Raw genomic sequence first — 16551 nt, forward strand, 5'->3', positions numbered from 1 at the left:
TGGCAGAGGAGGACCAGGGCCCCCAAGTGGGCTCGGGAGTGAGCCTGCCAGCCTCGGGGTGTGGCAGCCCCACCCGACCCAGTGTGAGGAGTTCTCACACCGAGCCCTCTGGTGGCAGGTGATAGATCCCACTGGATGTTACTCGAGGCCTTTCCTCCCCAGTCCATGATACTCTTGGGGGCCTCCTCCCTGCTCCCAACTCCAAGAGTGTCTTGGGAGAGGCCAGCTCCTGGGAGACGGAGCCAACAGGAGCACGACACCCATAGGGTAGGTGGGAGGGCTGTCTAAACATCTTCAGAAGGCTGAGGAGGACCAAAACCAGGGCCTTCAAAATCCAGCCCCCAGAGGTTCTTCTAAGCCAGGGTTAGAATTCCTTAGAACTATGGACTTTTCCCCAGAAAACTAAGCCTTTACATCATATCTTACCTACAGTTTCAGAGGCCATCCATGGATGCCTGTAAGAAATCCCTGCTCTCATCAGACATATGGAAAAACACACACACAGACTGTTCCGTCCAGGACAGTCACCCTTGCCACCCCCGATGCGTTTGTGTCTCCAGCCCACGCCACCATCTGCTTTCGGAGAATAGAGCCACCTCTCCTCCGGCCCTGAGCCTGTCCTAGAGCCAGGAGCCCAGAGGACGACCCCGCCCCCACCCCCGCTCCACCCCCGCGCCAGAGTAGCCACCTCATGGCTCCTCAAGAAGGTCGATTGAAAGGGCAAATAACCCCCGTAGTCAGCAGGAGTTTGTGAACTAACTACCAAGGGAAAGTCCTTTTGTCACATCGAAACTGGTGAATTTCAGGCACAGTCGGGTCCAGGAGGTCAGGCGATATCCTAAGAACTGATGGTTCACACAGAGGCAGAGGAAGAATAGCTGCTCAGACTGGCACATGCGTTGAGTCTGAGCGGCATGCAGCCCCGCGGGCAAGGCTGCAAGGAATCCCCTGTGACCTCTCTCTCCTTCCTCCAGCTGCACGGCCACCACTGCCATGCCGGCCACCAACCAGGGATGGCCGGAGGACTTTGGCTTCCGGCTGGGGGGCTCGGGTCCCTGCTTTGTCCTGGATGTGGTGGAAGGGAGCAGCGCACACGCCGGGGGTCTGCGGCCCGGGGACCAGATCCTGGAGGTGGAGGGGCTGGCCGTGGGCGGCCTGAACCGCGAGCGCCTAGTGCGCCTGGCCCGGCGCTGCCCTCGCGTGCCACCCAGCCTGGGCGTGCTCCCTGGCCCCATCGGCCGCCCCAGTGCGGGATCCGGCTGCGAGCCGCTGACCACAGCTTTACGGATCCCGCGTTCAAGCCGCGGCCTCTATCTGGGCCGCGAGTTGCTACGCTTGGCAGGCCGCAAGCGCCCCGATGCCGTGCACCGAGAGCGTAGGCGCAAAGCCCAGGAGTTCAGCCGCAAGGTAGGGCGCACAGGGCAGGGCAGGGCAGGGCCCTAAGGTACAGGCGGTCTGGGGTGGGGCTCTAGGGGCGCTGTTCTGAGGGGCTGGGCACTGTGGGCCCGGAGCGTCAGGAGCCGGGCAGGCCCTCAGGCCAGGAGTGGGAACCTGGAGCTAAGGAAACTTCTAAAGAAAGATTTATCAGAAAGACAGTGATCCTCAAGCTTCCAGTCCTGTCCTTAATTTTCATGATTTTTGTTTGCTTGATTTGTGGGAGTTGCTTTTCTTTTTCTTTTTTTAATTGAGGTAATACAGTAAAGCACATTCATTAAGTGTACAGTTTAATGAACTTTACATAGGCATCAGATCAGATCAGATCAGTCGCTCAGTCATGTCTGACTCTTTGCGACCCCATGAATTGCAGCACGCCAGGCCTCCCTGTCCATCACCAACTCCTGGAGTTCACTCAGACTCACGTCCATCGTGTCAGTGATGCCATCCAGCCATCTCATCCTCTGTCGTCCCCTTCTCCTGCCCCCAATCCCTCCCAGCATCAGAGTCTTTTCCAATGAGTCAACTCTTCACATGAGGTGGCCAAAGTACTGGAGTTTCAGCTTTAGCATTCCTTCCAAAGAAATCCCAGGGCTGATCTCCTTCAGAATGGACTGGTTGGATCTCCTTGCAGTCCAAGGGACTCTCAAGAGTCTTCTCCAACACCACAGTTCAAAAGCATCAATTCTTCAGCGCTCAGCCTTCTTCACAGTCCAACTCTCACATCCATACATGACCACAGGAAAAACCATAGCCTTGACTAGATGAAACTTTGTTGGCAAACTAATGTCTCTGCTTTTCAATATGCTATCTAGGTTGGTCATAACTTTCCTTCCAAGGAGTAAGTGTCTTTTAATTTCATGGCTGCAGTCACCATCTGTAATGATTTTGGAGCCCAGAAAAATAAAGTCTGACACTGTTTCCACTGTTTCCCCATCTATTTCCCGTGAAGTGATGGGACCGGATGCCATGATCTTTGTTTTCCTGAATGTTGAGCTGTAAGCCAACTTTTTCACTCTCCACTTTCACTTTCATCAAGAGGCTTTTTAGTTCCTCTTCACTTTCTGCCATAAGGGTGGTGTCATCTGCATGTCTGAGATGATTGATATTTCTTCCGGCAATCTTGATTGCAGCTTGTGCTTCTTCCAGCCCAGTGTTTCTCATGATGTACACCCTTGTAACCACGAGCCTGATCAAAATGTAGATGAGTAGAATACAGACAATAATATTGGTAGAATGCAGAACATAGAATGATTCCTTCAACCCAGAGGTTCTCTGTATCTCAATATGAAGCTCCAAGATTCCCCGTATTAGAAGAGAGCAACTCTTAAGGACTCCGGGGGGTGAGCGGGGCAGGAAGTGAATCCCGGCATTTTCAGTGGGTATTCATTGGCCAGAACTAATAACACCACTGCTCCCAAAGGATGCTGGGAAATGTAGTCCTCTGTGTGTCCAGGAAGGCGGGAAGACCTAGAAACATTCGTGGTGGTTTCGTCACTAAGTCGTGTCGGACTCTTGCGACCCCATGGACCCGCCAGGCTCCTCTGTCCATGGGATTTTCCAGGCAAGAATACTGGAGTGGATTGCCATTTCCTTCTCCAGTGGATCGTCCGTCCCAACCGAGGAATCGAACCCAGACCTGCATTGCAGGCAGATGCTTTACCGCTGAGCTATAAGGGAAGTCCCTAGAAACATTGGTGAGAACCTAGTGCCTTAATCCGAGAAGGCAATGGCAACCCACTCCTGTACTCTCGCCTGGAAAATCCCATGAACGGAGGAGCCTGGTGCGCTGCAGTCCATGGGGTCGCGAAGAGTCAGACACGACTGAGCGACTTCACTTTCACTTTTCACTTTCATGCATCGGAGAAGGAAATGGCAGCCCACTCCAGTGTTCTTGCCCGGAGAATCCCGAGGACGGGGGCGCCTGGTGGGCTGCCGTCTGTGGGGTCGCACAGAGTCGGACACGACTGACGCGACTTAGCAGCAGCAGCAGCAGGGCTTTAATCTGTTCCAGCTGCCATAACCGAACTACCACGGACTGGGTGGTTTATAAGCAACAGGAATTTCCCTCTCACAGCTCTGGAGGCATGAGATTTGAGAACATGGTGCCAGCATGCTTGAGTGAGGGCCTGCTTTGGATTGCAAACTTCTGGTTTTGTCCTCACATGGTGAAAAGGGCAAGGGATCTCTTTGGGGCTCTTTTATTTATTGATTGATTTTTATTTTATTTTATTTTTTTCAAAAAAAAATTTTTTTTTATGTGGACCATTTTTTTTTTTAAGTCTTTATTGAATTTACAGTATTGTTTCTGTTTTATGTTTTGGTTTTCTTTGGCCAAGAGGCATGTGGGATGTCTTACCTCCCCAACTAGGGATCAAGACTGCACCCCCTGCACTGGAAGGTGAGGTCTTAACCACCAGACTGACAGCAAATCCCTGAGGCTCTTTTGTAAGGGCACTAATTCCATTCATGAGACCTCCACCCTCATGACCTAGTCACCTCCCAACAGCCCAACCTCCTAATACCATCATCACCTGGGCCATTAGATTTTCAACACACAAATTTTGGAGAAGGGGGGGGACACAAACATTCAGACCATAGCAACTGGTAAAGTCTCCTGTGATCCCAGATGACTCACTGTAGATCCAAAAGTCGGCCCGGACTCCATCCAATCCCTGGGGAGTCAGAAGAGAGGTGGTCAGAGCCCCCAGATGGGCACAGTGGACTTGGTGAGCAAACAAAATAAGGTTGTGGCCTAGGGAGGAATCTGACCAGCTGCCCAGGTCAGCTTCAGTGCATTTTCTGACAAGGGGGAACAGGGAGTGGTGGATTCTGGTTAGAGCTCACCAAGCAGCTCCACAAATCCCCAGAAAAGACCACCTCCGGAAGATCAAGGGCAGCTGTGGAGCTCCCCCACCGGCTTCCGACAATCAGCTCTCGGGTTCTCACCAACACTCTCCCTGCCCCAGTTTTTCCTCCTCGCAGAGCCTGATATTTAATAGAAAATCCATTAGTGTCCCGTGATGGTGCCTCATGTTTCAATGTAGGTTGAGAGCGTCTGGGTAATAGCTGACACCAAAACCGCGCTCTGGCGGGGCCCCAGGAGGGAGGAGCTATTTTTTCCTCTTTCTTACATAAAACATCTTTCCAGAGAGCCATGTTCTCCTTTGAACTGAGGCTGCAGCTGGCTTTGGCTTCAAAGCCACTGACCTCCCTGGGCCTGGTGGGTTCCGGAGGAGGGGATGACTGGTACTGCAGCCTGCCCCACGTGCCCTGAGAACAGCCGGCCGCCTACAGCTCTTTGGTTCAGCTCTGTAAACGCTCCCTGAGTGCACCAGGCCCTGTGCTGGGCCCGGACAGGAATAAGGTGTCAGGTCTGTGTCTCGGGCCGTCTCATCTGGTGAAGGAGATATGGGATGCAGTTGCTAGGACTCAGCCGTGCACAGAACATGGCCTTGGCCTGGGTGCCCTCGAAGCCGCCTGCTAGTACCTGCTCACCCTCTGTGATGTCACCCTCTCTGGGAAGCCTTTCCTCATCCACCCGTGCTGCCATTTAGGAAGCAGTTGTATATACAATTCTGAAGTTCAGGGGCAAACCACGGGCTGGAGATCATGCACGATCAAGGGCCGTCTGGGGTCCTCGGCCGGATCAGCGGCATCAGGGAGCGCTTGTGGCAAGGGCTGGGGGGATTGCAGCCGGTCGGCACAGTTGTATGAAAATCGCCAGGGTCGACAGCTCTGGACAGAAAGAAGAGGATGATAGGGTTGTGGAGTCAAGGGAGGTGTTTACTGATTTATTTATAGGCAGGGAGAGAAGTGAACAATTGGTATGAGCCAAAGGGAGGGAGGCAGTCGAGTCACTGAAATCCATGCATTTTGCCGTTGTTGCTTTCGGCCCTCTGACCAGCAAGGAGTGGGGACACAGCTGTGCACAGGACCAAGAGGGGAGCCTGCCATCACGCATTGTGGGAAACAAGCACGTGGACAAAGCGATGTTGTTGTTGTTCAGTCGCTCAGTCGTGTTCGACTCTTTGTGACCCCATGGACTGCAGCACACGAGGCTTCCCTGTCCTTCACTATCTCCCAGAGTTTGCTCAAACTCATGTCCATTGAGTCGATGGACAATTCAATAAACTAGCTATTTCAGATGATGATCACTGAAGGGAAGAAATAAACAGGGAGATGAGAGAGTCTTGGGGGCCACTTGATCAAAGTGGTCAGGAAAGGCTCCCTGAGGAGGGAACTTTCAAGCGGAGAACTGAGTGACAAGTAGGTGGCAGGAAGAGAGAGTGGGGACTCTGGTGACTTGGTGGCCTTGTGGGTTGGCCTTGCCCAGGAAGGGGGCCGGTTCTTCATCGTCTGAGAGTTGGGAGTGGAGGGGAAAGATGAGGGGCTTGTTGATACGTTTGGAGGTGAGTAGAAGGGGTAATGAACAGCCCCAGCTCTGGCTGAAGTTGGGACCCACATGGGCCTGAGAGAGACGCATGGCTCACCCAGCCGCCCAGCCTCCCACCCCTGCTCCAGGATCAGCTCAGGATGTCAGCACCCAGAGGCACCCCCAGACCCTTGACTAACAAGGCAGGGAATCTGCTGGAGTGTGGACAGACAGTGGTTAACTGCTCCATTTTAAAAAGTAACAGTGCCAGACAGAAAAACCCACATAGTATAAGATTCCAGTCATGAGACATATTCAGTATAAGCAAATCCAAAGAAGCTGAAAAATAGATTATTGGTTTCCCTGGGGCTGGGGAAGTGGGGAATGAGGAGTGACTGCTGAATGGGTGCAGGGTTTCCATTTGGGAGGATGAGAATGTCCTGGAACTGGAGAGTGGTGATGGTTATACCACATGGTGAATGTACTTAATGCCACTGACCTGTACATATTAAAATGGTTGCAGTGGTAAATTTTATATTCAGTTCAGTTCAGTCACTCAGTCGTGTCCGACTCTTTGCAACCCCATGGACTGCAGCACGCCAGGCTTCCCTGTCCATCACCAACTCCCAGAGTTTACTCAAACTCACGTCCATTGAGTTGGTGATGCCATCCAACCATCTCATCCTCTGTCGTCCCCTTCTCCTCCTGCCTTCAATCTTTCCCAGCATCAGGGTGTTTTCCAATGAGTCAGCTCTTCGCATCAGGTGGCCAAAGTATTGGAGCTTCAGCTTCAGCATCAGTCCTTCCAATGAATATTCAGGACTGATTTCCTTTAGGATGGACTGGTTGGATCTCCTTGCAGTCCAAGGGACTCTCAAGAGTCTTCTCCAACACCACAGTTCAAAAGCATCAATTCTTGGGTGCTCAGCTTTCTTTATGGTCCAACTCTCACATCCATACATGACCACTGGAAAAACCATAGCCTTGACTAGATGGACCTTTGCTGGCACATAAATTTTATGTTATGTGCATTTTTACAACAGTTAAAAAATAAAGAGGGAAAGGGAACAAGGATAACATGCGTGCCTTTTCCTGACTGTATAAGTCATATAAGCTCACTGCCTAAAAAATAAAATGGGAACCTAGGGACTTCCCTGGTGGTCCAGTGGTTAAGACTCCAAGCTTCCATGCAGGGGGCACAGGTTCGATCACTGGTCAGGGAACTAAGATCTCATATGCCAAGTGGCCAAATTAAAAAAAAAAAAAAAAAAAAGGAAAGCATCGACATAAAAATAATAAAAATCACTGTAAACTTCAGTGCATATTCCCTATGCAGACATGTGTATAATTATCTCTGATAAAAATGTAACACTGTGTGTTCTATTTGAAACCTTGCCTGTCTCTCACAAACATTTTCCATTATTTTATAACAGCTTTATCAAGATATATTCACATACCATACAAATTATTCATTTAAAGTGTGTTCAGTGGTTTTTAGTGTATTCACAGAGCTGTGCAACCATTACCACAGTTTTAGAACATTTTCATCATACCTAGAAGGGCTTCCCAGGTGGTGCTAGTGGTAAAGAATCCACCTGCCAACGAAGGAAACACAGATGAGGGTTTGATCCCTGCATTGGAAAGATCCCTTGGGGTAGGAAATGGCACCCACTCCAGTATTCTTGTCTGGAAAATTCCACAGGCAAAAGAGCCTGGCAGGCTACAGTCCATGGGGCTGCAAAGAGTCGGACATGACTGAGCATAATCATAATTACCCAGAAAGAAGGCCTGCACTCGTTAGCCATCATTCCTCATACCACGGTCTTTAAATAAAGACCTAGAGCATCATTCTCTCCTACCAAATGGTACCACACTGTGTCAAACCTTAGACACTGTCCATTGCCAGCCACCTAACCCATGACACGTGCTTCCTTATCTTCTTGTCACTTAATTTGTAGTTGGTGATAGAGGGCTTTTAGACTTATTTGGACATATTTAGTACGGGCAATGTATATAACTCTGTGGAAGTAACAATATAAGACCTATGACCAAATTCATACGTGCACAGGAATGACAGCTAGCCACAGGACACAAAGTGATCTCAGAGATGCTAAAATTTAAAATACAGGGACTTCCCCCAGCGGTCCAGTGGCTAAGACTCCACCTTTCAATGCAGAGGGTATGAGTTTGATCCCTGGTCAGGGAATTAAAATCCTACATGCCCCACGGTTTGAAAAAAAAAAAAGTGCTCACCCTGGAATCAATGGTACCCAATATTGCAGAGTATGGAGTGAACTTGGCTGCGAAACAACAGAAGTTGACTCTACTCACGTGGGCAGAAAAGGAATTTGGGGGAGGAACAGTTCATAGAGTCAGCACTGAGACCTCCTCTTGTTCAATTGCTAAGTGATGTCCAGCTCTTGGTGACCCCATGAGCTGCAGCACGTCATAACTCCCTGTCTTTCACTATCTCCTGGAGTTTGCTCAGACTCTTGTCCATCAAGTTGGTGATGCCATCCAACCATCTCATTCTCTGTCACCTGCTTCTCCTCGGCTTAGAACCGAGAAAGAATGTGCAACCTAGAACACAACTGTCCTAAGCAGCCTTCAGGATGAGTCTGCTCAGGGCACACTACAGGGCTCTGTCAAAGCCCTGCGTGAGCTCCATGTCTCCACATCTCCGCATCATTCCTTCAAGAACCAAAGCCCTGGGCAACAGCCTCCAATTGCCCGAGGCTGCACCATTAGGACCAGGGTTTTGCCTCCCACCTGATTTGGGACTTCCTTCCATCTTGGCTGCATAGCCAAGGAAAGACAACTATCCCCCAAGTGGATGTGCTACAATTGTTTAGCCCATAATGTCAGATATTTATACTACTTCCAACATCTCAGCATCATAAACCAGGCAAGGGTGAACCTCTTCACTCATACGTCATCGTGCAATTGTCAGGACACGTTGAGGATACGTTCCCAGGTGCAGGATCGTGGGGTAAAATGACAGGTGCATTTTTAGGCTTTGGACACTGTCACTGAGCTGCCCACGTCCAGTGGTCATACAGAATCCTCTGAGCAGATGTGTTGTGTCCCACATCAGCCGGTTTGTACACAAAGGTGAAGAAAACAGATTCGGAGAGAGCATTAAGGGAGTCAGAATGCGGAGCGAGGCATGTTCCGGGGCTATCTTGTGGAGCCAGAGCGTTCTCTGTGTGATCTCTCGGCTTGCAGCATGGTGGAAGGGAGTAGAGTATTACAATAATTAGTAACTAGCAATTACCAAGCGCCTGGCACATGTTTAAGCTCACGGATCGATTCCTTTGATCCTCACAATAGTCAGTAGATGGGCCATCTCTGGGTTTGAGTCCTGACCCTATGGCCTTGGCCAGGTCATCTTACCTCTAGCGGCCTCAGTTCCCTTCAATAGAAATGAAGACGCTGGCCCAGCCCGCCTCGTGGGGGCTGATGTGGGGTCTGACGGGGTCTGGGTGAGGAGCGCACAGCGGGGCCCAGGCAGCATTGCCACGCCCACTGTCCTGAGGGAGGGAGGGAGGGGGGACTGATTCCCCAGCATTCTGCCCTGGGGCCCTCGGGCCACTCATCAGACCCCTCCCCGCAGGTGGACGAGACCTTGGGGGACCAGCCGACCGCAAAGGAGCAGGTGTTTGCTGCTCTGAAGCAGTTTGCAGCGGAGCAACGGGTGGACGAGCTGGTGTGGGCGCTCACCCTGGCGCTGCCCCCTGAGGCCCGCGGGCCCCTCCTGGAGAACCTCAGGTACTCATTCGGGGTCAGGATGGGTGGGCAGGGGTTTCTGTTCTCCCCCCTCCACCCCAGGTGCTGCTGCTGCTGTGTGGTCAGCCCCTGAGCTGGACCCCAAACACCCCATTGCCCCAAAACTAGGGTTTTGTGTCAGTGACCCCAAAGGCTGACCCTGGAAAGGGCAGCTATTGGTGCTGCCGCTGCCAGGGTGTCACTTTGAGTGAGAAAGAAGGGCTGCCAACTGCTGGGCTGGGACGGGCTGCAGAGAAGATCCACCTCCTGCTGCCCTGCTCTGTCCCAAACCCAGACCACAGAAGCCTCCAACGTTATCACCAAGATGCCCATAGCTCTTCACTGAGAGGGAATAATGGCGCAGTTCGAGGGCCAGAAACTGCTGTGTCACAGTTTCTGTGTCACAGAATGCGACTGTGCTGGGCCCATCCTGATCCCTGGTACCCCACCCCCGCCCCAGCATCCTGGTAACAATGTGTTTGCTCTGCCCTTTGATGATGCCAGCCGGGCGCCAAGAACCTCACCAGGGCCCCAGAGGAACACTTTCTCACTGAATCCCACCAGTACTATCATTATCCCCGTTCCAGAGGGAGACTGTGGCTCAGAGAGGTTAAGGGACTGCCCCAAAGTCACACAGCACATGAGTAGCATTTACAAGAACATGAACCAATTGACTGAACACTTTCTGCTCAGCTTTGGACTCTCAATTCATCCTTCAGGGGGAAAAAAAATCTCCTGGTATGTCCTGTGACTCTCCCCAGCCCTCTGACCTCCACCCCCATCCTGCCCCGCACTGCACGGCTTTGATCAGACCTCCCTGGGCCTGAGTGGAGTGTTCCCCGCCTGGATCCTGCGGGGCTGGCTCTGCACCCCCTGCCTCCAGGGCGGGCTAAGGCTCCCCCAGCCCGCCCCTCCCGCTCCTGGGCTCAGCCCGTCCCCTCCCCTCGCTGCCATTCACCCCGCAGCCTGCCCCTCCCTGTGGGCCTGGCCAATGTCAGGGACCGGGCTGGCCACCCCCACTCCCCAAGCCGGTCGCCGCGCCTCTGCTCTGCAGCGGAGCACAGAAGGCCACCGAAAGAGGCCACCATGAGCTGCCTGGGGTGAGTTAGGGGTCTGCCCCTTGCCGGGAAAATCCGGAGATGAAAAAAAAAAAGTTACATCTAGAAACAAATTTGCAGAGATGATGCGCTGGGACCGAAGGGCTCCCTGGACCGGCAGCCCCGCCCCTCCGCACCAGGGCTGGGCCAGGGGCCGGGCGGCCAGGCTGTCCCCGGGGAAGTTGGTACGCGTGTCTGACGGCTCTTAGCAGCCGGAGGCCCTCGCGGTCCGCCGCATCGGTCCTGCCTTCGGCGCTGCCCGGGCTTCCGTCCTCGCCGCCTCTGCCTCCTGGGACAGCCCCCGTGCCTGCCTTTCCCGTCCACCGCTCGTCCCGGGCTGCTGGCAGCGGGTCAGGAAGAGCGGGGGAGCGGAGGAGGCGCCCCCTTGGGCGTGCTCGATTGAGAGCCTGGGAAGCAGGAACGCTGGACCCCTGGGGATGCCCGGTCCCCGCAGCGTCCCCGGGGCGCCGCTGGGGAAGATGAAACAGCAGCCTCTGTTGTCAGCGCGTGTCAAGTGCGACAGGAAAATTGGGGAGGCTGCCGGAGGAGGGGGCGGCGCCCAGCTGGGCTCTGCAGACAGAGGGGTCCCCTGGCAGCCTTGGCTTCCGCCCCCATCCCCTCACTCCCCACCCCCACCACGGGGCTCCAGGGGCTGATGGACTGGGTTCTAGGGGTCAAGTGGTGATCCCCATGCAGCCCCTTCCCGAGAGAGCTCCGAGAAGGCATGGAGGAATGGCAAAGAGTCGGTTTTCTGTGATTCTGAGAGCTGAGCACCAGCCGAAGGGCAGCACAGGGCAGTCAGGGCAGGGTGGCCAGAGGAGGTGGCAGTTCCAGGGCTGCACAGCGACCAGTGGGGTGCAGCCATGTGTCCTGTGGAGGAGGGAAGATAGCTCATCAGGGCCAGGCATCCAGCTACAGAGCGGAACCCCAGAATGCCAAGGTGAGAGTGCCGCCTTGTGGAACCCAACCTCAGGTACCAACCGTGCCTAGCTGTGAGTCACCCTGCGACTGAGGGGAGTGAAGTGCAACAACCTGGCCACCTGGGGACGCACAAGGTAGATGAAGACACACGTGTGCAGGTGCGTGTGCATGCTTGGCCAAGGCTGGAACCACTTACACCACCGCGCAGCTTCTGAGGGTGGTCCAGGGGCCAAAGCAGAGGACTTGCGGAGAAAGAAGCAGCAGTGAGACCGTGAAGCTGGGTCAGCCAGAGCAGTAGCCACTAGCCACATGTCACTCTCTAAAATGAAACTTAATGAATATAAAATGCAATTTAAAATTCAGCTTCACAGTCTCACCAGCCACACGGCAAGTATGGAGTGGCCCCGTCTGGCTGGTGGCCGCCCTACAGGACAGCGCACACGGGGAGCATGTCCATCCGCAACTTGTGTCAGTCTTGGCCAACGTGGCCTCTTCATCTTAGTGTGGCCGCGAGGGTGAGATTTGGGTCAGTGGCAGCGGTGTAAGTAGAGGGTCTTATCTTTCTTTACGACGGCAGTTACTCCTGTGGCTCAGAGCCTGATTTGGGTCTGTCCCCAAAGGGATCCCAGTTTGATGAAGTGATAAAAATGACTTTCTAATTAGGACAGGCCAAGGAGTTTGGAAAGTGTGACGCGGTTGAGAGGGAACAGGCAAGCAAAGTGGGCTCCGTGCCCTGCTAGTGTTTCAGGAAACAGGCAAAGAAGGGAAGGATTGGCTGGAGGGGAGGGGAGCGGGGAGGGAAGCCACTGAGGTGGTAGGGGAAGCTGGGTTTTGAGTCCTGGAAGACCTCGCTTGAACCCCCAGTCCACTCACGGACAGTGTGACCTTGAGCAGATTCACTGACCTCAACAGTTTATCCATAAAACAGGGTTGATCATTCCCATGTGTTCCCAGTGGGGTTCTTGGTGGGAAAGCATGTAAACAGACTCTGCCAACTGCAGGCATCAAAGAGATTCATTGAGAAACTGGGCTTTAGGGTTCCAGCACCTCCTTTGCCCTCTTCTGCTTTAATGACAAGTGTCAGAGACAACATCACGCAAGGTTATCTGGAAAATTCGGTGACAGCATGTCAGAAGCGGTGCCAGGCATCTAGCACATGCTCAATTAAACTGGTTTACGCTAGGGGAGGTCTCTTTCTCCCTAGAGAGGTCTCTCAGCCCCAGCACTAGCAACATGATTCTCTGTTGTTGGGAGCGCTCCTGTACTTAGCTTACAGCATTTCTGGCCTCTTCCCACCAGATGCCATAGCACACCCTCCTCCGGCTTGTCATTTTGTGACAACCAAAACTGTCCCCAGACAGTGCTGAATGTCATCTGAGGGGTAAAGTCACCCCCAATTGAGAAGCCCTGCCTGAGTGTGATCTGCCCTTTGGTAGTACCCTCTTGCTAGGGCAGATGCTTCAGCAAAGGCCAGCCCGGCCCACCCCGTGCTGCTTTGGGTCAGAGGCGCTAGCTTTGAGGTGGCCCCACAGCAGTGTGTGCATGGCTGACTGTGTCCAGATTCAAGCAGGAGCATCTTCTCCATGGTCACATCTCCAGTGCCCACAGACACGTGGAGTCGTCATGGTCCTTGGGCGGGCCTGGTTCCGGGTGCTGGGCCGTCACAGCTGGCACATGACCACCAGGAAGGGCTCTGTCATTATGGGATGGTGTGCGTGCTTGGCCCGTGGATGCAGGGAGCTGTGCTCACCGTGAGCAGGGCTGAGGCCAGGCCCCAGAGGACCCCCAAGTGAAGACAGGCTCTGGCTTCCTGCTGCTCCAGGAGAGAAATGCAGCTTCATGAGGTCACGCCAGGGTGGGGGCCTCACTGGGGCCAGGCATGGGGGCCGAAATGTGCTGGGCAGCTTGGCCTGGATGGAGCAGGGAGACTGACCATCGGGTCTGCAGGGGCCTCCCACAGGAGTCCACAGGAGGACCCTGAAAGGTGCTCCCTGCAAGACTGAGACAGAGGCTGAGTCCCCAGGGGTTCCTGCCTCTGCCGTTCCAGCCTGTCTGGGTGGTGGCCGCCTCCTGGTAGGAGAGAGCCTCATGATGACCCCCCCACACATACCCCGTGGAGTGGTCCTTGAGAAGCCCCTCCCCAGGTTTTCGCATCTATCTGTTGGTCCTCAGAACTCAGATTCTCGCCTTTTCAACCCGAAGCCAGGACTCATGACCATGCAGTGGGGTCCCTGGGGTCAGCTCCTGCTCAGATACCAGAAAGTGGCAGGCCCAGAAGGGACCTGATGCCCCTTTCTTCTTAGCTCCGTCTCCTCCCTTGCTGGTCCTCCCCTCTCCTCTCCAGTAGAACACATTCATCTCAGGGAAACCCCCTATCCCCCCCACCACCACCCTCACCTGCCCCCTCCTCACTTGCCCCCAGGTCTCATTAACTACTACTCATCAGAAACTGGCCGCTTATCCCATCCTAACACCCTTCACTGTGCCCCTCCCAGCATCACCCCACCCCTGGTGTACCAAAACCTTCAGGGTCCCTCCACCTCCTCTTAAACCCTTAGACCCTCCCATGGCTCCTCTCTTTTGTCATGAATGCAGGCTGAGCTTTGACAAGGGCATTCAAGGCCTCCCTCTCTAGCCTCTTCTTCTTTGGAGCTTCCCCCTGGGTGAGTGGTGAAGGTCTTCTTGGCTGACACCGGCTGAGTCCTTGAGTCCCAGCATAAAGGCCACCGCCTCCAGAAAGCCTTCCCTGACTCTACATAAGGCAATCGGAGCTTCCTCTGAACTGTCGGGATCGGTCTCGCGGCCGGTGAGGGGGACTCTCCGGGGCGCCGCAGCCCGAGGGATCAGAGGCGAAGCGCCTGGGGAAGGGCTCTTGGACCCGGGCCAGAGGAGGCCGAGGGGCGGCTCGAACGGCCCCAGCTCGCGAGGAGCGGACGGGAGAGTTCCCGGAGGGGCGGGGCGGGGCGGGGCGGGGCCACCCGAGAGGGGCGGGCGCGGGGCCGCGGGCCCAGCCCGCTCGGGAGGGGCTGAGCGCGCTCGCCGGGCAGAGGCGCGTGGAGTGGCCGCGCCCTCGCTCTGCTCCCGGCTCCGCACCCCCGGGCCATTGGCACCTGGCGCGCTGCCGTCGCCGGCTCCAGATGGGGAAGGACCAGGGCTTCTCTCGGCACTTTCGGTAGTTTCCCCGAACCGCGCGTACCGAGCCCCCGGGAACCGCGCGCCCTGGTGCGACGGACTCGCCTCCGGCTGACTTGAAAAGGGGTGGGGCTCGGGCACCGAGGGGCTTCCCTGCTCTGGGTGCGTACCCAGCGAGCCAGCCTGACTGGGGGCAGGGGCTTGGGAGGGTGGACATAAACCCGAAGGGTTTTAAAGAGGGGGTTCCCCGCTGTGGGCACTGGCCTGCCGCCCTAGGGGTCGGGATGCTGGGTGGGGACCAAGGATGGAATTGAAAAGTCCTCTTTCCTTCTTGTGACTGGACAGATCCAGGGAACTAGACAGAGAGCGAGGCAGAGACGGTGATGGAGAGAGAGGGCCTTGTGGGAGCCCCCGATGGGAATCTGGAGTTGGATTTGGACCTGGCCCCCTAAGAGAGCAGACTAACTCTGAGTGCAGGGTCACTGGGTGGCCTCCCAAAGAGCCCCTTGGCCACAGAGAAGCCTGCCGGCACAGCAGGGACCTGGGAGACTGGGGACAGCTGTAGTCAGGCCGTGGGTTCAAAGGGGCGTCCGTCCATCAGCCACAGTGGTCCATGAGGCCCCACTGCACCTGGATCTGCTGCGGCTGTCAGTTCCGAGCAGACCCAGGGCTGGAGTGCATGTGCCAGACTGAGGCGCACGGAGGGCCCACACCAGCCAGGAAGGGCGTCTGGCACACCAGGCAGGCTAGGCTCCCATCTCAGCCCTACGGACACCGAGGAGAGCAGAGGGCACTCAGCCTTCTCCCACATGGGCAGTTGGTGACTCACCCTGCTTCCCACTGTGAGGGTGGGGGAGGCCCTTTCTAACTGCTGCTAGAGGGCTGGACCTAGGGGCTCTGGCTGTTGGGTTGATACATTCTAGAGCCTGAGGCTGGAGCCCAAAGGGTGAAGCAGACACTTTCGCACCTGTCACCTCTGCTTTGCTTGGGCAAGAGGTGGGCAGGGACCGTGCAGGCCAGCAGACGGAGACGTCTGGCTCTGCAGACCTTGAAGGACCATCCAGGGAACGCGGCTGAGGCGCTGGATTTTCGGGAATCGCTGGGGTGGGCAAGGATGAGTGTATCGGGTGATGGCTCTTCTGGCAGAGCCGAACAGGCCATCATTCTTGCCTCCCGCTTGCCTGGAACATCCCGATCTGGACCAGAGCTCACGGGGCGAGAGGGGGGGTGCACCCTCCTCCCCGAGGACGCACATCCCTTCCCTCGCACCAGGCAGCCACCTGGCCTAATTAAACCTACCCACGGAGATCAAGGGAGCTAAGTGGGGGCCACCGGGCGACCTCTGAGGGATTGTATGTCCGCTGGCTGCAAGGCCACTGCTCCCTGTCCTCCCCCGATGCCCTTGGCACTGGCTCCTGGTCCAGAAAACAGGGAAAGGAGCCTTGGGACGCAGCCAGGGAGGCCTCACTAGCAACCAGAATTTCAAGGGCCTTCAGGGGAGCCTGGTGACAGTGTGGGGGCCCAGAGCCCGGGTTCCACCTCAGCCGTGGGCAGCCACATAACCCTGGAACGAGATGGACCCCCTCTGAGCCCGAGAATCCTCTGCCAGGGGCCAGGGAGTCCCAGGATGTTGGCTGCTGCCATTCCTCAGAGGTGTGGGGGGCCACTGCTGGACCACCCTCTTTACTCCTTCACTGAGTCCTAACTCTGTGCTCAGCCCTGGCTGGTCACCATGGCTCACACCCGAGCTACAAACCCAGTCCTCCAAGAGCTTCCCACCTTGTAGAGGAGACCCAGGGACACCATGGAAACATCCCAGGCTGTAAA

At 55.3% G+C, this 16551-nt stretch overlaps 1 protein-coding gene across 1 annotated transcript in view; it reads left to right on the forward strand.

The window, feature by feature from the left end:
• The first annotated feature begins 978 nt into the window (after window positions 1-978).
• The window catches only part of LOC102404228 (Grid2 interacting protein), a 36408-nt gene continuing 20835 nt past the window's right edge, over window positions 979-16551 (forward strand). Inside the window, exons 1-2 of the mRNA XM_025274541.3 lie at window positions 979-1407; window positions 9423-9577. Of these exons, the coding sequence (XP_025130326.2) occupies window positions 994-1407; window positions 9423-9577 (569 nt within the window). The 5' untranslated portion in view covers window positions 979-993. The remainder of the gene's footprint in view (window positions 1408-9422; window positions 9578-16551) is intronic.

The sequence above is a fragment of the Bubalus bubalis genome, chromosome 24 (assembly GCF_019923935.1).
Source record: "Bubalus bubalis isolate 160015118507 breed Murrah chromosome 24, NDDB_SH_1, whole genome shotgun sequence".
NCBI lineage: Eukaryota > Metazoa > Chordata > Mammalia > Artiodactyla > Bovidae > Bubalus > Bubalus bubalis.